At 43.6% G+C, this 24,891-nt stretch overlaps 1 protein-coding gene across 2 annotated transcripts in view; it reads right to left on the bottom strand.

Annotated features, from left to right (window-relative positions):
• cox16 (cytochrome c oxidase assembly factor COX16) overlaps nt 1–24,891 on the bottom strand; it is an 80,818-nt gene that overhangs the window by 26,693 nt on the left and 29,234 nt on the right. For both annotated transcript variants that reach the window (XM_086003605.1, XM_086003606.1), the window contains exon 2: nt 18,420–18,497. In XM_086003605.1, the coding sequence (XP_085859731.1) occupies nt 18,420–18,497 (78 nt within the window). The remainder of the gene's footprint in view (nt 1–18,419; nt 18,498–24,891) is intronic.

Raw genomic sequence — 24,891 nt, 5'->3', positions numbered from 1 at the left:
ATGGCCTACTCCTGCTCCTATCTTCTATGTTTCTATGTTTAAGGCCCAACATCAGAACTTTGGCATAGAAGCTAAATTGAAACTTCAGGGCATAACTGAAGGAGTGGAGCATTGTCAGGGGTGACATCCTTTGAATGAGACACAAAACCTCCGCCCGTCTGCCTGTTCAAGTGGATACTGAAGAAATCTGGCACAATTCAAAGAGCAGGGCGCTCTCCCTGTCTCAGTCAACATTCCTCCCTCAACTACCACCAAAAAACAGATTTACTGGCCATTCGTCGCAATGTAGTTTGTGGGATCTTGCTGTGCATTGATCTGCTGTATGCTTGCCTACATAACAATCAAAGTAATTCCTTACATGTGAAACATTGAGATATTTTAGAGATGTGGTGCAGCACTATATAATTGTAACTCTGTGGGATTGGACCTCACTGGCACCACCACATCCGAGCAGTTAGTTACTATCACACACATATACACCGTTGCAACATCTTGAACTTCTTAATATTGTGTTTTCAATTTAATCATAACTGCAATCTTATCAGCAGCACCACTCCCGCTCCAGCTGTCTCTCTGTAGGTATGTAGTTCAGCAAAGCACGTCCTCTATTAATTACAGGGCTGGAACTGGAGCAGCAAGGGATGGGGAGGGGGTGGGGGTGCTCATACACCAAAACACAGCTGAAGCAAAGGGGGTAAGAATGGGAGCAGTGTTGATACACAGGTTTGAAGAGGCAGAGCTGGTGGCCATCCCGATACATGAAGACACACTTGGAGCTGGTGCAACAGTGCTGATCTAAAGAACCACAATTGGAACAGATGGGATAAAGCAATTGTGCTGCCACACAGAAATACTGGTGCTGGAATAGGCAGGGTAGAGATTTAAAAAAATTGTTTATGGGACGTGGGCATCGCTGGCAAGGCCAGCATTTATTGCCCATCCCTAATTGTCCTCGAGAAGGTGGTGGTGATGAGCCGCCTTCTTGAACCGCTGCAGTCCGTGTGGTGAGGGTACTCCCACAGTGCTGTTAGGGGGGAGAGAGTTCCAGGATTTTGACCCAGGGACGATGAAGGAGCAGCGATATACTTCTAAGTCAGGATGGTATGTGACTGGAGCTGGTGGTGTTCCCATGCGCCTGCTGCCATTGTCCTAGGTGGAAGAAGTTACGGGTTTGGGAGGTGCTGTCGAAGAAGCCTTGGCGAGTTGCTGCAGTGCATCTTGTAGATGGTACACACTGCAGCCACGGTACGCCGGTGGTGGAGGGAGTGAATGTTTAAGGTGGTGGATGGGGTGCCAATCAAGCGGGCTGCTTTGTCCTGGATGATGACAAGCTTCTTGAGTGTTGTTGGAACTGCACTCATCCAGGCAAAGTGGAGCGTATTCCATCACACTCCTTACTTGTGCCTTGTAGATGGTGGAAAGGCTTTGGGGAGTCAGAAGGCGAGACACTCGCCACAGAATACCCAGCCTCTGACCTGCTCTTGTTGCCACAGTATTTATGTGGCTGGCCCAGTTAAGTTTCTGGTCAATGGTGACTCCCAGGATGTTGATGGTGGGAGATTTGGTGATGGTAATGCCGTTGAATGTCAAGGGGCAGTTGTTAGACTCTCGCTTGTTGGAGATAGTCATTGCCTGGCACTTCTGTAGCGCAAATGTTACCTGCCATTTAACAGCCCAAGCCTGAACGTCAACCAGGTCTTGTTGCATGCGGGCATGGACTGCTTCATTATCTGAGGAGTTGTGAATGGCGCTGAACACTGTGCAGTCATCAGCGAACATCCCCATTTCTGACCTTATGTTGGAGGGAAGGTCACCTGTTAAGTCTGTGTGTTATAGTGATAATTACTACACAGACTACAAGAGTAAATTGAACAGGTCTTTACTGGTTGGAGGTCGGGACTATACTGAATACAATATTACTACACAGTGCCTATATACCGGTGTGGTCACCACCGACGTTACATATACAGCAGCCAGAGAAAGTAGTACATCTCTTAAGAGAACTTAAGCCTGTTCCACCTTAAGGTGGAACAGGTTACATACACCACATCACCGATGAAGCAGCTGAAGATGGTTGGGCCTAGGACACTGCCCCGAGGCCCTCCTGCAGCGATGTCCTGGGGCTGTGATGATTGACCTTCAACCTCTACACCCATCTTCCTTTGTGCTCGGTATGACTCCAGCCAGTGGGGAGTTTTCCCCCTGATTCCCATTGACTTCAGTTTTACTAGGGCTCCTTGATGCCACACCTGGTCAAATGCTGCCTTGATGTCAAGGGCAGTCACTCTCACCTCACCTCTGGAATTCAGCTCCTTTGTCCATGTTTGGACCAAGGCTGTAATGAAGTCGGGAGCCAAGTGGTCTTGGCGGAACCCAAACTAGGCATCAGTGAGCAGGTTATTGGCGAGTAAGTGCCGCTTGATAGCAGTGTCGATGACACCTTCCATCACTTTGCTGATGATTGAGAGTAGACTGATGGGCGATAATTGGCCAGATTGGATTTGTCCTGCGTTTTGACAGGACAGGACATATCTGGGCAGTTTTCCACATTGTCGGATAGATGCCAGTGTTGTAGCTGTACTGGAGCAGCTTGGCTACAGGCATGGCTAGTTCTGGAGCACAAGTCTTCAGCACGATAGCTGGGATGTTGTTGGGGCCCATAGCCTTTGGTGTATCCAGCGCACTCAGCCGTTTCTTGCCATCACGTGGAGTGAATTAAATTTATTGCACAAAACTTGTGTTTTGATTCGAGGTTTAGCGCCGCACACAACAAACTGTATACAAAACATACCGCTTTTGCATTAAACTCCCCTCCCCGAGGCTGCATGTGGCATGCAGGCCAGTGAACTCTCGGATTGGATCTCGGATCCAAGCTGATTCCAGCAGGAGCAATGGTGATGGAACAACTATTGGCTTCGGTGTCCCTGGGCTAAGGAGGGAAAAGGGGAAAGACTGGCAAATATAATGTTCTTATATTCAGTATGTGTCAAATAGAGGGGAAAACATGATTAGCAGAAAGTTACATGGGAACAGTTCTAAAAGCATTATAAAACTTCAAAGAAGCTGATGCAGTTGAATGTCATTAGAATCCCTCCAATGAATTACTGCCTCCATTGCACCTACATATAAACATTTGTCTTCTAATAAACTTTATGCAGCTGACAAGTTACACTTGACAGAGACAGCACAAATATGATGAAAGGTTAATAATGAGGACAAAAGAGTGGAACCCAAGATGTGCCTCCAGCTTCACATGTTTGAGACATTTTCATAATTTTGACTTTGTACACAGGAGATCAATTCTTTTTTAATGCAATGATTGCTATGGAGATACAAGCAACAGCCATTCTAAAGAAGCAACACATCAGAAACAACAGTAAGAACACTTTGTTTTTGAGTGTGGCTTAGTTTAGAGAGGAATGTTGAAACGGAAAACTCCCTGCCCTTTGAATATGACAATGGGATCTTTAACATCCACCTGAACCTCTGAAACAGGTAGACTGGACCCGTTTTATATCTCATTGGGCAGAAGAACTTCCAACAATAGAGCACTCCCTCAGTGCTGCACTGAAGTGTCAGTCTATACGAGCTCTCGTCTTGGAGTGAGGCTCACAGCCACAACCTTCTGATCCAAAATATACCAATTGAGCCAAGCTAATACTTCACAGGTTGTTTTTTTTTTTTTTTTTAAAAAGGAGGGGAGAGAAGAGGGATGGAGGAGTCAATGTAGTCTGGAAAATCAACTGTAAACACTTAGAGATGCAGAATTGTATGCTACATTTGTTGCATCTGTGCAATGCACTGGCTTTGAATTATATCCTTAATGCCCTGTTATAGATAGTCACACATGGTTTCACTTTAATTTTAAACTGGTGTATTTGTGTTTGACTACGTGGCACATTTTCTCCCACTATTGCTGAATGGGTAACAATTTGCAATGCAATCTGCCACTTTTGTAACCTTTCTTTAGGAGCAGGCCAGATTTTAGGTTGAAAATACCTGCCTGCAATAAATTTGTAAAAAAAAGTTTTTTTCAGTCTCATGATGAATGAAGTCAAATAAACATTATCAATATGAAATCTTTTAACTCTGGGAAATACAGCACAACATTTCAGGGGGAAACTCGTACAGATTTTCTTTTACACATTTCATATTTGAAAAAATGTTTTAACATTTAATTGTAAGACCAATAGAAAGACTGTCCATATTTTGAAAGCAGTAGAGACCACTTGATACTCACCGTGTGTCCGCTTTGTACTGCAGCAACTTCAGAAAAATATTGTACAATATTTTGTGCAAAAAATGAATTATAGAACTTTTTTCCCCCCAGATAACTAGGAAATGTTCCTTAGTGTTGCTCATGGTAAGTTTGAAGATGCACTGTTTTATAATGATGTGACATATAATGCATACTGTATCATACTGCTGCTAAAGAATAGCTACATTTAATTTGCCCAGTCCCTTTCATGCCACTAAGTCTAATTGCCGTAAATAAGAGAAACCTGAAATTAATTGTTGGTGAAGGAGGTTTGCAGATTATCAGATGCTGTTAAATTCCTGGTTCAGGCCTCGGATGAGGAAAGCCATTTTAACTTCAACCATCCAAAAAAGACAAACCTCGAGATTCTCTAACTCCCCCGCACCCCCAATTTCGCATCCAACAACAACTTGTATTTATATAGCACCTTTAACGTAGGAAAACATCCCAAGGCGCTTCACAGGAGTATTATAAGACAAAAAATTTGACACCGATTCACATAAGGGTAAATTAGGGCAGGTGACCAAAAATTGGTCAAAGAGGTAGGTTTTAAGGAGCATCTTAAAGGAGGAAAGCGAGGTAGAGGCGGAGAGGTTTAGGCAGGGAATTCCAGAGATTAGGGCTTAGGCAACAGAAGGCACGGCCACCAATGGCTGAGCGATTATAATCAGGGATGCTCAAAAGGGCAGAATTAGAGGAGCGCAGATATCTCGGGGGGTTGTGGGGCTGAAAGAGGTTAGAGAGATAGGGAGGGGCAAGGCCATGGAGGGATTTGAAAACAAGGATGAGAATTTTAAAATCGAGGGGTTGTTTAACCGGGAGCCAATGCAGGTCAGCGAGCACAGGGGTGATGGGTGAACGGGACTTGGTGCGAGTTAGGACACGGGCAGCTGAGTTTTGGATTACTTCAAGTTTACATAGGGTAGAATGTGAGAGGCCAGCCAGGAGTGCGTTGGAATAGTCAAGTCTAGAGGTAACAAAGGCATGGATGAGGGTTTTAACAGTGGATGAGCTGAGGCAAGGGCAGAGACGGGCGATGTTACGGAGGTGGAAATAGGCGGTCTTTGTTATGCTGCGGATGTGTGGTCAGAAGCTTATTTCAGGGTCAAATATGACACCAAGGTTGCAAACAGTGTGGTGCAGCCTCATACAGATGTTAGGGAGAGGGATGGAAACAGTAGCTAGGGAACGGAGTTTGTGGTGGGGATCAAAAACAATGGCTTCAGTCTTCCCAATATTTAATTGGAGAAAATTTCTGTTCATCCAGAACTGGATGTCAGACAAGCAGTCGGACAATTTAGAGACCATGGAGGGGTCGAGAGAAGTGGTGGTGAGGTAGAGCTGGTGTCGTCAGCGTACATGTGGAAACTGACGCTGTGCTTTCGGATGATGCCGCCAAGGGGCAACATGTAGACGAGAAATAGGAGGGGGTCAATGATAGATCCAATAGACTCTTGAATGTCTAAGGTTTTCACCTCCACTACACTTTCCTGGAAGTATATTGCAAGTGTTGCTTACTCTTGGTGTAAAGAAATTCATGATATCAGTCTTAAATCTGAATCTCTTTCTCTTGGTTTACCTTGAGCCAATGTTCCAGGTTTACATATTCTGGACCGCTTATTATCCTACATACTTTTTTCAGATTCTCCCCTTCCCCCAGTTAGCTTTTTTTTTTTTTTTTTTGAGACCCCAGTTTCTCTAATCTACCCTCCTGGTGCTGTGGATCAGCTGCATGACTCTCCTCCAAAAGTGACTCTTAGAATCATACAGCACAGAAGGAGGCCATTCAGCCCATCGTGCCTCTGCCGACTCTTTGAAAGAGCTATTCAATTGGTCCCACTTTCCTGCCCTTTCCCCATAACAGTACAAATGTTTTCCCTTCATGCATTTATCCAATTCAGTTTTAGGCCGTGCATTCCAGATCATAACAAATTGTTGTGTAAAAAGAATTCTCATCTCGCCTCTGGTTCTTTTGCCAATTACCTTAAATCCGTGTCCTCTGGTTACTGACCCTCCTGCCAGTGGAAACAGTTTCTCCCTATTTACTCTATCAAAATCCTTCATGATTTTGAACACCTCTATTAAATCTCACCTTAACCTTCTCTGCTCTAAGGAGAACTCCTCCAGCTTTTCCAGTCTCTCCTCTTCTTAGGCAGTCGCTCGGAACCGAGGAGGACTTGCTTCCACATTAAAAATGAGTTCTCAGGTGACTGATTAGTCCAATGCAGGACCTACAATCTCTGTCACATGTGGGCAGACGGTGGTTGAAGGGACGGGTGAGTGGGGTGCTTGCGTTGACGTGCGATCCTTGCGCTTGCTCCCGGCGAAGAGACTCGAGGTATTCGGCGCTTTCCCGGATGCTTCTCCTCCACTTTGTGCGGTCTTGGGCCAGGGATTCCCAGGTGTCAGTGGGGATGTTGCACTTTTTCCCCCAAGGAGGTTTTGAGGGTGTCCTTGAAGCATTTCCTCTGCCCACCTGGGGCTCTCTTGCCATGTCGGAGCTCCGAGTAGAGCGCTTGTTTTGGGAGTCTCGTATCGGGCATGTGGACGATGTGACCCGTCCATCGGAGCTGATCGAGCGTGGTCAAAGCTTCGATGCGGAGGATGTTGGCCTGAGTGAGAACACTGATGTTGGTGCGCCTATCCTGCCAATGGATTTGCAGGATCTTGCTGAGGCAGCGTTGGTGGTACCTCTCCAGTGCTTTGAGGTGCCTGCTGTACATGGTCCATGTTTCTGAGGCATACAGCAGGGCGGGTATCACTGCTGCTCTGTAGACCATGAGCTTAGTGCCGGGTTTGAGGTCCTGGTCTTCAAACACTCTCTTCCTCAGGCGACCGAAGGCTGCACTGGCACACTGAAGGCGGTGTTGGACTTCGACATCGACATCTGCCCTTGTTGACAGTAGGCTCCCGAGGTATGGAAAGTGGTCCACGTTGTCCGAGGTCTTGTCGTTGATTTTGATAAATCGGGGGGCAGTACTGTGTGGCGGGGGCAGGTTGGTAGAGGACCTTTGTCTTACGAATGTTTAGTGTGAAGCCTATGCTCTCGTACACTTCAGTGAAGGTGTTGACGATGGTTTGGAGTTCGGCCTCCAAATGAGCGCAGACACAAGCGTCGTCTGCATACTGTAATTCGACGACAGAGTATGGGACGACCTTGGATCTGGACTGGAGGCGACGGAGATTGAACAGTTTCCCGTTTGTTCTGTAAATTAGCTCCACTCCAGCTAACTGAGGGCGAGATGGAGCACTGCAACAAAGAAGATCGAGAAGAGCGTTGGTGCAATGACACAGCCTTGCTTGACCCCAGTTCGTACGTGAATTGGGTCTGTGGTGAAACTGTTGGTCACAATCAGTGCTTGCATGTTGACGTGAAGCAGGCGGAGGATGGCGACAAACTTTTCAGGGCAGCCGAATTTGAGGACACTCCATAATCCCTCACGGTTGACAGTATCGAAAGCCTTTGTGAGATCAAAGAAGGCCATGTATAACTGTTGGTGCTGTTCCCTGCATTTCTCTTGTAATTGACGCGCGGTGAAGATCATGTCCATTGTGCCCCTTAGTGGGCGGAACAGTATTGCGACTCTGGGAGGAGCTCTTTGGCCACTGGGAGAAGGTGATTGAGGAGGATTCTTGCGATGACTTTCCCTGTGGCAGACAGCAGGGAAACTCCTCTGTAATTACCACAATTGAACTTGTCACCTTTCTTGAAGATGGTCACAATTACAGCGTCTCCGAGATCCCCTGGCATGCTCTCCTCCTTCCAGATAAGAGAAATGAGTTCATGAATTCGTACCAGTAGTGCTTCTCCGCCATGCTTTAGTGCCTCGGCGGGGATTCCATCTGCTCCTGAGGTCTTCTTGTTCTTCAGTTGTCGGATGCCCTTTTCAACCTCATGCCGGGCTGGGGTTGTGCTGAGATGGCGGCGGGTAACATGCTGCAGGATGGAGTTGAGGACACTCGCGTCGAAGACAGAGTCTCGGTTAAGGAGGTCTTCGAAGTGCTCCTTCCAGTGGGCACTGACTGCCTCTCTGTCCTTGGTCCACAGTGGGGTAGGACTTTGGGTGCTTGGGATGTAGATGGTCTTGACAGCGCTAAAGAATCCACGCACGTAATTAAAGTCTCTCAACCCTGGCACCATTCTAGTAAATCTCCTTTGCACACTCTAAAGTATTGACAACTTTACTGAGGCGTGGTGCCCAAAATTGGACACAATACTCCAGCTGGGGCCTGACCAGCAATTTATAAAGCTTCAGCATAATCTTCTTGATTCTGTAGTCTATGCCTCTGTTTATAAAGCTAAGGATCTTGTATGTTTTTTTAACAGCCTTCTTAACTTGTCCTGCAACCTTCAAAGATTTGTGTACGTATACCCCGAGGTCTTTCTATTGCTGCACCCCTTTAAAATTATATCATTTAGTTTATATTGCCTCTCCTCATTCTTCCTCCCAAACTGCATCACTTCACACTTCTCTGCATTAAATTGCACCTGCCATGTGTTTACTCATTTCACCAGTCTGTCCATGTCCTCCTGAAGTCTGTTACAATCCACCTCACTTTACTACATTTCAGAGTTTCGTGTCATCTGCAAACTTTGAAATTATACACTGGATACCCAAGTCCCGGTCACTAATATATATCAAAAAGAGCTGTGGTCCTAATACCGATCCCTGGAGTGCACCACTGTATACTTCCATCCAGTCTGATAATCAACTGTTCACCACTGCTTTCTGTCTCTTAGCCAATTTTGTATTCACGTTGCCACGGCCTCCTTTACCCCATGAGCTTCAAGTTTGGTAAAAAAATCTATCGTGGTACTTTATCAAACGCCTTTTGAAAGTCTTCAACCGCACTACCTCATTCATTCTAGGAACATAGGAACAGGAGTAGGACATTGAGCCCCTCAAGCCAATGAGATCATGGCTGATCTGCGACCTAACTCAATATACCCACCTTTGGCTCATATCCCTTAATACCTTTGGTTAACAAAAAGCTATCAATCTCCGACTTAAAATTAACAACTGATCTAGCATCAATTGCCGTTTGCGGAAGAGAGATCCAAACTTCTACCACCCTTTGTGTGTAAAAGTATTTCCTAATTTCATTCTTGAAAGGTCTCGCTCTAGTTTTTAGACTATGATGACTCCAGTCCTAGAATCCCCAGGAAATAGTTTCTCTCTATCTACCTAGCTGTTCCCCTTAATATTTTGAAAACTTTGATCAGATCATCCCTTAACCTTCTAAATTCTAGGGAATACAACCCTAATTTGTGTAATCTCGTCTCGTAACTTAACCCTTGGAGTCCAGGTATCATTCTGGTAAATCTATGCTGCACTCCCTCCAAGCCCAATACTGTATATCCTTCCCAAGGTGTGGTGCCCAGAACTGCTCACCGTACTCCAGGTGTGGTCTAACCAGGGTTTTGTATAGCTGTAGTATAACTTCTACCCCCTTGTATTCTAGTCCTCTAGATATAAATGCCTGCATTCCATTAGTCTTTTAAATTATTTTCTGTACTTGTTCATGACATTTTAATGATCTCTGTACATATAAAAATATACATATATAAACAAAATATTATATATAATATACATTCAACAACAACTTGCATTTATATAGCACCTTTACCATAGTAAATGTCCCAAGGCACTTCACAGGAGCGTTATCAAACAAAAAACATTGACACTGAGCTAAAGGAGACATCAGGACAAACGGCGAAGTAGATTTAAGGAGCATCTTAAAAGATGGAGAAAGAGAGTTGGAGATGTTTAGGAAGGGATTTCCAGAGACTAGAGCCTAGACAGCTGAAGACACAGCTGCCAATGATGGGGTGAAGGAAGTCAGGGATGCACAAGAGGCCAGAATTGGAGGGATGGAGACTTCTCGGAGGGTTGTAGAGCTGGTGGAGGTTACAGAGGTAGGGAGGGGAGAGGCCATGGAGTGATTTGAACACAAGGAGAAGAATTTTAAATCTGAGCCATTGGTGGACTGGGAGCACAGGGCTGATTGGTCAGCGAGCACAGGGGTGATTGGTGAATGGGGCGTGGTAAAAGTTAGGATGCTGCTGCAATTTTGGATGAGCGCAAGTTTATGGAGGATGGAGTTCAGCTTGTTGATATAAAATTAGAAACAGTAGTGCTTCTAGCACTATGCCGTGAAGTACTTCACTCAATACTTTCTCCTCCCACTCAACAAGTAGCTCCAATTCCTTATCCATTTACAGATTTTTACATTGAATTCCGACTGCTTTGAGCTTATGTAGCAGATTTTTATGAACCTTGTCAAAAGATTTCTAGAAGTCTGAACACACTTGAGCATTCCCAGTTAACACAGTGATGCCCAAGCGTATTTGGCCTTCCACTAATATAACCTGGTTTTACATGTCCTCTTTCAGAAGAAACCAGCATGAGCGATTGCTTCTTTATAAAAATGTTTGATCTGAAGTGTGTGAGAAGATATGTAGCACTCAAATATCTTAAAGCAATGCTTTTCCAAATCAATGCAAATTACTTCTAGCTGATTGCATATATGCAAATGTATTCATTGCAATTCAGTCAGAGGCAATTTTTAAGAAGGTGACCAATTGGGCAAAATTGCTCAACCTGCTTTTTGCAAGAGCTTTTGTCTGCTAATCTTTTTCTTCCACAGCGAATTCACTAGACTCAAAGATTACAAACATAAATGATGTGGAGATGCCGGTGTTGGACTGGGGTGGACAAATGTGAGAAGTCACACAACAGCAGGTTATAGTCCAACAGCTTTATTTGAAATCACAAGTGAAGTCACCTGACGAAGGAGCAGCGCTCCGAAAGCTTGTGATTTCAAATAAAGCTGTTGGACTATAACCTGGTGTTGTGTGACTTCTCACATTTTACAAACATAAACACACACATTATATATATATATTTATTGTTTGTTTTGCATATCTTCACACCCTTCCCTTGGAGAGAATAGTGCGAAGCAGTGGAAGGGTTTGCAAGGTGATTGAACAGTCTAACAGGCCGTGACGTCAACGCTCCTTCGATGGCCACAACCACCTTTATACCAGCAGACAGGGTGGTTAGCCCTATACAGTGGGAGGGTTTGATGGGCGCCCACCGCCACAATACACTGGATGGCAATCCACAATATAGAGCCAGAACCCTATGGTACCTCCACTCGCCGGGACTTGAACACTACACATAGACGGAAATACAACCACTAAGTCAAAGGCTTGCGTTTGAAAACACTAATTTACATTCTTTCTCAGAAATCAAGCATTAAACATTTCAGAGAGTGGGCTGATCACTTAGAAACTTTTATTCAATTTGCCCCTTCCAGCGCGCTCCCAGTGCAGCCGGACACCGGACCCGCGCGCTCCCAGTGCGGCCGGGCACCGGACCCGCGCGCTCCCAGTGCGGCCGGGCACCGGACCCGCGCGCTCCCAGTGCAGCCGGACACCAGACCCTCACGCTCCCAGTACGGCCAGGCCAGGCCCTGGGCCCGTGCACTCCCAGTGCACCGTAAAGCTGAATAGCATCCCTAGTAAAACTGAAGTCAATGGGAATCAGGGGGAAAACTCTCCACTGGCTGGAGTCATACCTAGCACAAAGGAAGATGGCTGTGGTAGTTGAAGGTCAAGCATCACAGCCCCAGGACATTGCTGCAGAAGTTCCTCAGGGCAGTGTCCTAGGCCCAACCATCTTCAGCTGCTTCATCAATGACCTTCCCTCCAACATAAGGTCAGAAATGGGGATGTTCACTGATGACCGCACAGTGTACAGAGCCATTCACAACTCCTCAGATAATGAAGCAGTCCGTGCCCGCATGCAACAAGACCTGGACGACAGTCAGGCTTGGGCTGATAAGTGGCAGGTAACATTCGCGCCACATCAATACCGTAAGGGTCACCACTGACCAGAAACTTAACTGGATCAGCCACATAAATACTGTGGCAACAAGAGCAGGTCAGAGGCTAGGTATTCTGTGGCGAGTGTCTCACCTCCCGACTCCCCAAAGCCTTTCCACCATCTACAAGGTACAAGTAAGGAGTGTGATGGAATACTCTCCACTTGCCTGGATGAATGCAGCTCCAACAACACTCAAGAAGCTCAACACCATCCAGGACAAAGCAACCCACTTGATTGGCACCCCATCCACCACCTTAAACATTCACTCCCTCCACCACCGGCATACCGTGGCTGCAGTGTGTACCATCTACAAGGTTCACTGCAGCAGCTTGTCAAGGTTTCTTTGGCAGCACCTCCCAAACCCACGGCCTCTACCACCTAGAAGGACAAGGGCAGCAGGCGCATGGGAATACCACCACCTCCAAGTTCCCCTCCAAGTCACACACCATCCTGACTTGGAAATATATCACCGATCCTTCATCCTCGCTGGGTCAAAATCCTGGAACTCCCTTCCCATCAGCTTCACCACACGGACTGCAGCGGTTCAAGAAGGCGACTCACCACCACCTTCTCAAGGACAGTAACTGCTGGCCTTGCCAGCGACACCCACATCCCATAAACGAATATAAATTTTTTTAAAAAGTGCAGCACCACTAGTAGGGAATATAGCAAATGGGCTGCGGTCTTCTGCTATGGTACCTCACTTGAAGAGCCTCTTGCCTTTGCATCCCCTCTTCTTCATTATGCAGAAAGGGTACGCCCATTGGGAAGGCTGCTTTGTCGTTCTGAACAGGTAAGGGGGCGGGAAAGAGGGGAAGCAGGGTTATGAAAAATTTTGGGTGCACCGAGACTCACAGCACTTTGGTTGGGTATAGTGCAGGTCCTAGTAAGAAAATTTCAAACATAGAATCGAATGAAATTGATATCAGGTGACTGAGCTGTGCTGCGCCTGAATTTTTGGCCGTGGGTTTACGCTAGCATGTTACTCGCATAAGCTTAGGAAGCCCATGTGAGCTGGTATTTTGCATGGGGGCAAGGATGCAGTGTCGACAGAGGGTTTTGACGGACGTATCGTGAAAGGGGTGCAAACAATCGAGAAAATTTGCGTATAGCAATGTTTCATCGTAAAACCGATGTAAATCAGTTACGCACAAATTTCCTCAAATTTTCCAGGAAATTTGAGGCCACAATGTCTAACCTATGACTTAGCTTACCATTCACAATGAAGAGATTAAAGCCAGGGTTCAGCAACCTCAAGAGCAATTAAACTCTGACCGCCCCTAGTATTTTCTTCAACGCTTCAACTCATGGCACTAGTAGCTTCATCGTGGGAGCAGAAAACCTCCTGCATTGCATGGGATATGGAGTCTGTCCTTATAAGGCAGTGCATCCTCCAACTTACTGTGAGCAACACCATAGAATATACGCATAGCTTACACAACTTAGTGGGAGAACTGGTAGGGATGCAGGTTAAAAAAAAATATATAAAATTTATTAGACTGTAGCAGAACACTCAATCCAAATAGTTCTCCCACCTGTCCATGTGGCGCGACATCTGGTTTTGTACTGTTCTCTAACTTGGAAACGGAGTTAGAAAGCTTGCGTCATCTGGAACCTGAATGCAGAAGTTCTAATCCATAGTCAACAAGCACTTGCTGAACCAAGATTGCTGAAACCATGATTAGACCATGGCTAAATCATCTAGTCTATTAACACATCTTTCTTGCAGTCTTTGGGTTCTCAACACCCACCAGGGCTAATTTTGCAAGATATCGATCTCTTCAGTTACCTCTGGGATCTTATTTATTTGCAATCACCTGTAAAATCATTTAGGCCATGGACTGTCTGCTGTGTGATGGGGCAAAGTTGCAGTCACAATTTCTCAGCTTTGGGTATTAGGGAAAGCCAATGAACCCACCCCTCCTTCAAACATCCCTGTAGCAGAAATCTCTGTAACCTCGCCTGCCCCAAACAAAAATTCCTGATGGCTAAGCACTATTAAAGATTCCTTAGTTCCAGCTGTTCCACTACATCTGGGTTTTAAATCTTGCCAACAAACCATCTGCTGCTGACTAATAACAGTTTGAATTATCTGAAAACTCTGCACTTCATGTCTTGTTCCTTAGCACAGCAGATTGCAGATCTGAGCATCACAAATAACAGAGTACAACAAATGCATGTCAATACGATCATATATTTTTTTTACTCCACAAAATCTCTGTGCAATAGAAAGTTCAGAATACACAACTATGCAAAGCAGGACTGATGTGATTAACTGTGCATTCTCACACTGAAGATCAGGGTTGGGAAATCAGCATGCGAGTTTCCAGATGTGTGACTGAATAGGAAAGTTCTAAACTCGGTACAGGTATTGAAAAGCTCATTTATGTACAGTATGAAGGAACGCAAATTCACTTTGCTTAATTTATTTGAAGATTCAAGTGAAGGTGCAAGACGATTACAGCATGATACTGAAAAGATTTACAAACTGCCCTATAATCCAATGGTATATTACATAGTTATAAGCATACTGTAATACTAAAATTAGAAATGAAAGACTCACGGTTTCAGTGGTATCAAGTACACTAGATTCTCCAACACAGCTTTTCCTGTTGTATTGGATGGTCATTGTAATAGTCAATTCAACAACTACAACATTCATCCTCTGAGCAAGAGATCTCTCAGTAATTCAATGGTCTGCATATTACACAGCAGTAGAACGCATCCATGAGTTTCATTTCAAGTGCTGCAATTGTCAGGGCAGCTACAGTGAAAGACATAATAATAGGCCCTAAATCCCAGAAGACATCAGTGTGGATTACATAGCAAATTAGATTTAGAGAAGTGAATATAAGGGAGCTCGACACAATTCACTTACTGAACCAACCATAGGTTTCATACTGATGGCAAAAATTCTTTTGAGGTAGCGACAAAATGGTTACACAAAATCCAAGTGACACTGGACTGTAAATCTGCACTTGGAAAATGAGATACAAGACTCCTGATTACAAAAATCAAATGCAGCGCAAAGCATCAACCATATTATTATAATAATTACACTCATTTAGCACTTTTTACATCAAAATGTCTGAAGGCACTTCACTTAATGAACTACTTTTTGAAATCTAGTGAGATTAGTTATGCAAAGATTTGCTTTTAAATACCAACTAATAAAAATATTTTCTTACCGATATGAAGCTAACATGCTGACCATGGTAAGCACAACATGAAGATGATAAAGGGCAACAGTGAGGACAGGGGCATAAGGCCTAAAAGGTATAGTGGTTGATACACCATTAATATAGTCCCCATTATTTAAGACGTCCACGTTTAAATCGGCCAAAAAGCGTTAACCATTTTCCGTTTCCATTATCGTCAATTATAAAGTTAGTGTGTTAAGCATTCCATGTAATTTGGGCAGAAACTGGTGTTTACTCAATAGTTCACTGCTTCACTAAATAGCCTCTTGAATAAATTCTACAAATCGATGAAGTATGATTGCAATTAATTAATATTCTTTGATGAGTTTATCCAGTCATTGTTTGATGGTGTTCAGTTTCTCTCCTCTCGTGTCTCTTTCCCTTGTCCTGGCTCTGAATCCTCACCAATTGGTACAACTGCCCCAATTATCCCGAGGCACTTTACAGAGGGAGAAGATAAAATGAAAGTAGGAATAGATAAAGGAGCAGGTGTTGAGGCATGGTACAGAGAGGCTACTAAAAGCTTGGTCAAAAAGTTGTCAGGCAAACACCCTGCTCCTCTTCAAATACAGTCATGCAATATTTAACATCCACCTGAGCCACCAGAACAGACAAGGGAGACCTTGATTTAATGTCTTATCTAAAGAACAAATGGTGCGGTGACTCTCCTCCTCCGCCTTATTCCCTTCAGAAAAATGCAAGCACGAAATGTGAATTTGCTATTGGACTTGCCCAGGATTGCATTGGAAGCACTTACATACAGCTGGAATACTCCAACACTTCTATTATAGCAAATTAATAGCACAGAGATCAAGATTTGTACTCAAAGACATGAATCAAATGCTACCAAGCAATGAAAACCCAGAACAATTGCCATGGGTGCTGAAATTTGCTGAGATTTTGGAAACACCTGCAGCAGAAAGATTTATGTCTTTAGTAAAATTTTGCAATGCAGTCAGCTAAGATTAGCATTGCTAAAAAGCAAGTGTCATCACTTTCCCGTGAGGATTAGTCCACAACATAAAGCTGAATTTATTTGGCAAAGATTGGCACTAAATCAGTAATGTCATAAGAATGTCCACAGGATGGCTGGTACACAAAACAGAAATATCACATTGGTGCAGTAAGGAGTTCCCTCTGTAGGTATTCAAAGTGAAGAACCTCTCTCCTAATGGGATGGCCAGCTGGAGGGATCGCATGAGTGGCCAGGCATCTCAGCACTTGGGAGCCAGGTCACAGTCCTCGTGTTATATACATAGAAACATAGAAGATAGGAGCAGGAGTAGGCCATTCGGCCCTTCGAGCCTGCTCTGCCATTCAACGAGATCATGGCTGATCATCCAAACCCTAGCACCCGGTCCCTACACCGACAGCCATCCCACCCAAGCCCTATCCCCGTAACCCCACGTATTTAATCCCCCCTAACACTAAGGGTCCATTTTTATCATGGCCAATCAACCTAACCCACACATCTTTGGACTGTGGGAGGAAACCGGAGCACCCGGAGGAAACCCACGCAAACACGGGGAGAATGTGCAAACTCCACACAGACAGTCACCCGAGGCCGGATTTGAACCCGGGTCCCTGGCGCTGTGAGGCAACAGTGCTAACCACTATGCCAACGTGCCTACCTTGCCAGCAATTAAAACCATCACAAACACAGTAGCATGTCTATGGCTTCCAGTTTACATCTGCTCCCCCAGTGATTGCAGATGTACAATATCAATTTGGAGTTCGAGCAGCTGAATTATCGGATTTCCAAATGCACCCACTGAAACTTGCTTCAAAATACTGAACAAAAATAGTTCACTGCCTAAAAAAGATGCACCAGCACAATGTGCAAACTGCAAAGACTTCACACTTCCTCAACTTGCCATTTCCACTCGAGTCAGGGTATACGTGTTACTTGAAACCTGAAGTAGGATTAAATTTAACATATGCTCGGGAGACATTTGCACCACTTGAATTTCTAGGACAGCCCCTAGCCCTTGCCTGCACTAGGAAACCAGGTTAAATATTTTCCCTTATACCACATCCTAAAATCTTTCAATGCCATTGCTGTAAATGTGATGATGGAGATGAAATACTGATTAGATGAAGATTTACTGCTTTGAGAGAAAGAGCCTTCTCTGCTCATGATCAGGTAGCTGTGAAGAACATAAACCTGTCAGATCTAATATCTCTCACCCACACGAAGATGCAACCAAAATAAAATGAAATGTAGATTAGTGAAAGAATCCCCCCCCCCTTTAACTTACTATCTTGAGTGCAAGACAACCAAACTATCAAAAATTAAACAGACAGGCTTGATCCCACCAAGAGAGGGCTCATGGGCCTTTTAAAAAGGAAAATACAGCTTCCGATCACTATCCAGCGACTGGAAAATGCATGTGCATGGACAGTGGGTGAGGAAAGCATCAAGCGCAGCTGTGATTCCCTCTATAGTTGAATAGCCTGCTGACACTCAGTGCCCTGGCTCTCACTGACAAATGGCCTCCTGGACAAAATACCAGAAAGAGAAGCACCTTCAGGAGAGGCAGGGAGAAAGTGGAAAGAAAAATACACATGGTAACCTGTTTAAGACTTATAGCTCCATTACGTCAGATAATTACCAACATGTCAAGCATAAGAAAGTTAGAGTTGGGGGGAAGGGGAGAGTGTCTATGTCCACTGTGCCATGCATAGCTCATTCAGCCATTTGAAAAAGAACTGTACATATAGGACCAACTCTGCTTCAAAAATGATTTCCATTTCCTGGATTAACAATGTTATCGATTTAATAATGTGTTATACCACGGCATCATTAACAGAACCACTTCAACAATTACTACACGCGACAGAAGCCAAGTTATGCAAAATGTTCCTCAGTGACATTCTGCAACAGTGCAAATGCTGGACATCAAACAAGACAGTGAAAATAATGCAAACTGCAGCAGAGTTAAAATAGAAAGGGTTAGCTGTAGAATAGATTTCAGCTGATAAGGCTGATCATTTTGCAAGGCAAGTTTCAGAGTAACGTGCTATACAGCAGATTAAAGCTATGAATTGCCTGCAGATTCCTCTATTGCTTACCTTTCTCTTCACTTTTTGGACATCATAGCGAACTTGCGTAAATTCACGGAGACCAAAGGATCCACCAACAATAAGCAGCTGTGAAACAAAAAAAAAACAATAATTTCTGTTATTAAAGTAAATCTGTGCGTCATGCACGAATACTGTGGGGGGTTTCTGTCGGTTCATCTTAACATTTTTATAAATAGGGACTTCAGTTATGTGGAGAGACTAGAGAAGCTGGGGTTGTTCTCCTTAGAGCGGAGAAGATCAAGGATATTTAATAGAGGTGCTCAAAATTATGAAGTGTTTTGATAGAGTAGATGGGGAGAAACTGTTGCCACTGGCAGAAGGGTCAGTAACCAGAGAACACAGTTTTAAGGTAATCAGCAAAGGGACCAGAGAGATGATGAGAATTTTTTCTATGCAGCAAGCTCTATGGTCTGGAATGCTCTGCCTGAAAGGGTGGTGGAAGTAGATTCAATAATAACTTTCAAAAGGGAATTGGATAAATACTTGAAAAATAAAAAATTGCAGAGCTATGGGGAAAGAGCGGGGGAGTGTGACTAATTGGATCGCTCTTTCAAAGGGCTGGCACAGGCACGATGGGCCGAATGGCCTCCTTCTGTGCTGTGTAATTCTTGTTTATTTTTGTGATGTTTACAGATTTCAAACTCCTGCTGTGAATGGCACTGGTTTTAAAGGAATATTGGTCACAAGGAAGAAAACGAAGGAAAAATGAGAATTGGGATAAGAGGTCCAAAATACAGTTTATAAAATAAACTGGATTGCACGTGGGATGCAACCTTAAAAAGGTTTGTAAGAACACGGACACAATAGTATAAATTGTATCACAACTAGTCACTGGGTCATGAAACACAATCATTGCAAGAAACCTATTCATGCCTGTTCTCCCACCCCAAGCATAAAGACTGCGCTCATTTTAGAAGAGGGGAAATCCCTGGCAGTCTTGCACAACTGTAGCAGCTTGATGGGACCACGAAAGGGCTAAGGGTACGTACACCGGAATACAATGTGCCACAATGTGCCACTCCAAGGTCTTTAAGAGGATACACTCTGCATACTGCAGGGAAAATCTACCTGCATTTTAAATGGTAGAACATTGCGGAACAATAAAATAAAATCACCCAATGCATCCAAGCATTTTACAGAGCTTCCGTGTGGCTCTGTACAAACCTGTTGCTTGAAGCTAGTGCAATACCATTAGTCCTTCTGTCCCAGTCCAGATAGCAAGTCTATGCACAAAACACCCCCTTTAAAGTATTAACTCCCACTATATTTCGTGTATTAAACAGAGTGCATTCATCTACTTTAGATACACAATAGGATTACCGTGGACATTTAATATTAGTTATAGAAAGCGGATACTATAAAATCTGTCGATGAAGAGAAATGGAAAAAAATATGAAGTAATATTTTAGTCTACATGTTTGAACTCTGCAAAGAAACAGCTGTGCAAAATATTGTACGTCCAAAACAGTTTATGCCAAATACAATAAGTAAAGAGAGAACTCAGTGGCAGCACCCAGTGGCACAGTATTCCATGAAGTTGGGATCTTCCAATATAATGGGATAGAAACATCCTCATGAAACGCAGGGAGAAGCTGAGCTGACATGTCTGACATTTAGCATCCCATCCATTGTTTCATAATTGAGTTCTTTGGTCAGCTTTAACCATTGCCAAATAATCTGCTGAATGTTATGCTCAGGATCTTGTAATGTGTTTGCGTTGACACTGATTTGACACATTGGGAACGTGTGATTAAAGCAGACATACTTAAACTGTAAAACATTAAATTAATGTCTTAATTTCATGTGACATTCTTAATTCACCTCAAATTGCTCCCCAACTATCAAAATTCATATGGCACAAAGGAAACAGATAGAATGACAAGTCACAAAGGGAAGTACATTGCAGGGAGGCCATTTGGACCATCCAGTTCATCCTTCCTTAAAAATCTACGATCCTCCCATCATAGCATCCGTTCCTTAATCAACTCCCCTATCCTTTCAGAAGACCATTCCAGATATTAATCCTTGTGTGAAGAAATCCTTCTCGATACCAGGCCTGAACTTGCATTTTACCAAAAAGTGACAGAAGAGTTGGCTTGTGTCCATCAGTATTGGACATTCTTATTATGAACACAGCTAGCTTTTGCTAGTTACTTTATTGAGCACATGTGGACTAGGTAGTATCTGTAGAGGCTTCCATCTTGACTGCTGCCTTGTGGGTAGCCTAGTGCCTCATGGGTAATGTAGTCTTAAAATACATACAGCTGGGTAGTGTAGTCTTATACATACAGCTATATACAGCTCTACGGCTCCACCTAGTGTCCACTATAGAATGACATGTTATTGATCATTACATCCCCCTTTCTTTGAGGTTTAACAAAATCAATCAACTTTCAAGAAAACAATAAAGATAATATCAGTAACACTTTTGCTAGTGCTCTATAAACAAACATTTTCAAAACATTTTCAAAGCTTTACATAGACTTAATCTTTGAGTACAATCAGGCTCTTTTACTTCACGTGTGGATCTTCTCAACACGGGTAAGTCTGATGTGTCTTCATGAGATTGTTCTGGCGGTGAATGACAAGATGCAGTTGCGGCATTGTCATCAATCTGCTCTTGTATAGATCGAGGTCTCCTTGCGATCTTTGCTTGGAGAGGGTTTCAGTGTTTCCTTCACTCTTCATGCCATAACTCTCAAGGTAGTCAATGCACTCTCAAAAAACTGCTGGCAGCTGGATCCCATCATACAGCATAGTCCTCTCAGCAGCCTCGGCTAATGGAACACCAATGATTGGCCTGAGGGAAGAAGGAGTATCCACCGGAACTGCTTCCTGGTCTGGTGCAGGCTTCTTCTTTTTCTTTTTCTCTTTCCACTGCTTACCAACATCTGCTGTGGTTATATCTTTGGACTTTTTCTCCTTGTGTTTTTCCTCTTTGTGCTTTTCTTCCTTTGGCTTCTCTTTGACCTTAAAGTCTTATTCTTTCTTCTTGGAGAAACTCGGCTTTTTGAAGACATGGATACCCTTTGGCCTTTTCATCCTTGATGGGCTCTCTGCTTCATCACCTGAGTCATCTGGTCTGCTTATGGCACAGTTTATACGGTAGACTCTCTTGACCAGTTCTAAGTCTTCACAAGCTTTGTCACCTAATATCGAATCAAGTCTTTCAGCCACAACAGAAAACATGAGATGATGCACTTTGTCTTTGACTGTCACTTTAAGTCTGCATACACCTAAGCTATCTATTTTCTGTCCATTATAGTCCTTCAGTGGTACTGACTTTTTCTGTATTTTGGGCTTTTCTTTCATATTGTTAATGTCACTCATACTGATTAAGTTTGCTTTTGCCCCAGTGTCTAGTTTCAAGGTAACTAATGCTCCATTTACCTGCAGTGGGATCATCCATTTGTCCTCTTTTACTGCATTAACTTTATGTTCAGCATTGTCCATTTCTGAGGGCTGCACATTTTCTGTATCCTTTTTGATATTGTCACATGACACCATTCCTACAAAAAATGTCTCACTTAAATCAGTGTCCTCAATTACATTAACTCGTTGCCCTTTCTTAGTTTGTACTTTTGAAAAGCATTGTTTGGCAAAGTGATTCTTTCCATTACACTTTGCACATTTTTCCAAACACTGGGCATTGTCTTAACTGGTGTTTGTAACCACAGCGTTTACAATTAAAAATTTCATCCTCCGATTGCTTTTCATTTCTGTTCTGCCACGTTTCTTCCCTTTGTAGGACACAGCACCGACAGCAGCATTATCACTCATTACAATCGCATCATTATTGATTTCACTGAAAGTCTTCGCGTGCTTTCAAGCTAGCTCGCTGGCTTGGCATATTTTCACTGCATTTTCCAAATTTAGTTCGGTTTCTCTCAACAGACGTTCCCTGACTTTTTTATCATGAATACCAGACACAATCAGGTCACGAATCATGGATGATTTCAGCTCAGAGAAATTACATGTCTGTGCTTTCAGTTTCAGATCAGTTATAAAGCTATCAAAAGTCTCATTTTGTTGCTGTGTCCGAGAATGGAAGATGTATCTTTCATACGTCTCATTCTTTTTGGGAGAGCAATGTGCATCAAATTTTTTTTAGCACATCTTCCCATTTTTCTCTGCTCTCCTCTGGATTAAATACAAATGTATTAAATACCTCTATCGCCTGTGGGCCTGCAACCGTAAGCAGCAACGCTATCTTCCTTGCGTCTGGCTTCGTACTGAATCCGATGGCTGCAATGTAGAGTTCGAATTGCTGTTTAAAAGTCTGCCAATTGTAGTCGATTTTTTCTGTGAGTTTCAAACGCTCTGGTGGCTTCAAATTCTCCATGTCGCTTTTCACAATTTTCAGCAGATCTTCACCATCTTATGTTCATTAATAAATAGACATTCTTGTTATGAACACAGCTAGCTTTTGCTAGTTACTTTATTGAGCACATGTGGACTAGGTACAGTATCTGTAGAGGCTTCCATCTTGACTGCTGCCTTGTGGGTAGCCTAGTGCCTCATGGGTAATGTAGTCTTAATATACATACAGCTGGGTAGTGTAGTCTTATACATACAGCTATATACAGCTCTACGGCTCCACCTAGTGTCCACTATAGAATGACATGTTATTGATCATTACAGGAAGTACATTGCAGGGAGGCCATTTGGACCATCCAGTTCATCCTTCCTTAAAAATCTACGATAATCCCATCATAGCATCCGTTCCTTAATCAACTCCCCTATCCTTTCAGAAGACCATTCCAGATATTAATCCTTGTGTGAAGAAATCCTTCTCGATACCAGGCCTGAACTTGCATTTTACCAAAAAGTGACAGAAGAGTTGGCTTGTGTCCATCAGTATTGGACATATAACTACAGGCAACACAAGAGGACTGGGTTAGCACCAAAGTCTCTGAAAAGTCCTGGTAAAATACCTGCATATGTAAGAAGTTTAATTATGTCATCTGCAGCCTTTTCAAAAGGTGCAATTATGTCACCTAATCCAGTCACCTGTTATTGTCGTCACAAAAAGGCATAAGTATTGAAACAAATTGAAAAGATAACAAGAGTGAAAGAGAAAAAAATGCATTTATATAGCACCTTTTGCAACCTGAGGGGATCCCATAGCGTTTTACAGCCAATGAAGTACTTTTTGAAGTGTAGTCACTGTTTTAATGTAGGAAACACAACAGCAATTTGCACACAGCAAAGTCCCACAAACAGCAATGTGACAATGGCTAGATAATCTGTTTTTTTTTTAGTGATGTTAGTTGAGGGATAAATATAGGCCAGGACACCTAGGAGAACTCTCCTGCCCTTCTTCATGAAGTGGTATGAGGTCCAAGATCACTGAGCTATCAGGAGCAGAGATGCGATCTAAATCTGTTATTGTTGGGAGAAGGGAGGGATACTATTAAAGGAATCACTGGGCTGGAAGTGGAGCATTCTCATTTTGTGCTATGGATTAACTATTTCACATTTCGATTCAGCCTAGAGTAAATTGCGCAGTGAAACATAGAAACATAGAAGATAGGAGCAGGAGTAGGCCATTCGGCCCCTCGAGCCTGCTCCGCCATTCAATGCGATCATGGCTGATCATCCAAATTCAGTACCCTGTCCCTGCTTTCTCCCCATACCCCTTGATCCCTTTAGCCTCAAGAAATATATCCAATTCCTTCTTGAATATATTTAATGTATTGGCCTCTACTGCCTTCTGTGGTAGAGAATTCCACAGGTTCACCACTCTCCAGGTGAAGAAATTCCTCCTCATTTCTGTCCTAAATGGCCTACCCCTTATCCTTAGACTGTGACCCCTGGTTCTGTACTCCCCAACCATCGGGAACATCCTTTCTGCATCTAGTCTGTCCAGTCCTGTCAGAATTTTATAAGTTTCAATGAGATCCCCTTTCATTCTTCTAAACTCCAGCAAGTACAAGCCCAATCGACCCAATCTCTCCTCATATGTCATTCCTGCCATCCCAGGTATCAGCCTGGTGAATCTTCGCTGAACTCCTTCCATGGCAAGAACATCCTTCCTCAGATAAGGCGACCAAAACTGCACACAATACTCAAGGTGTGGTCTCACCAAGGCCCTGTACAACTGCAGCAAGACATCCTTGTTCCTGTACTCAAACCCTCTCGCTACAAAGGCCAACATGCCATTTGCCTTCTTAACCGCCTGCTGCACCTGCATGCTTACCTTCAGCAACTGGTGCACAAGGACACCCAGGTCTCGTTGCACTTCCCCTTCTCCCAATCTATTGCCATTCAGATAATAATCTGCCTTCCTGTTTTTGACACCAAAGTGGATAACCTCGCATTAATCCACGTTATATTGCATCTGCCATGCTTTTGCCCAATCACCCAACCTGTCCAAATCATCCTGGAGTTTCTCGGCATCCTCCTCACAGCACACGCGCCCACCCAGCTTTGTGTCGTCTGCAAATTTGGAGATATTACA

The sequence above is a fragment of the Somniosus microcephalus genome, chromosome 12 (genome assembly GCF_052327205.1).
Source record: "Somniosus microcephalus isolate GS21.2 chromosome 12, FLI_Smic_1.0, whole genome shotgun sequence".
In the NCBI taxonomy this organism is placed as follows: Eukaryota; Metazoa; Chordata; class Chondrichthyes; order Squaliformes; family Somniosidae; genus Somniosus; species Somniosus microcephalus.
The sequence above is the reverse complement of the archived record's forward strand: the minus strand, read 5'-3'. Positions and strand labels throughout refer to the sequence as shown.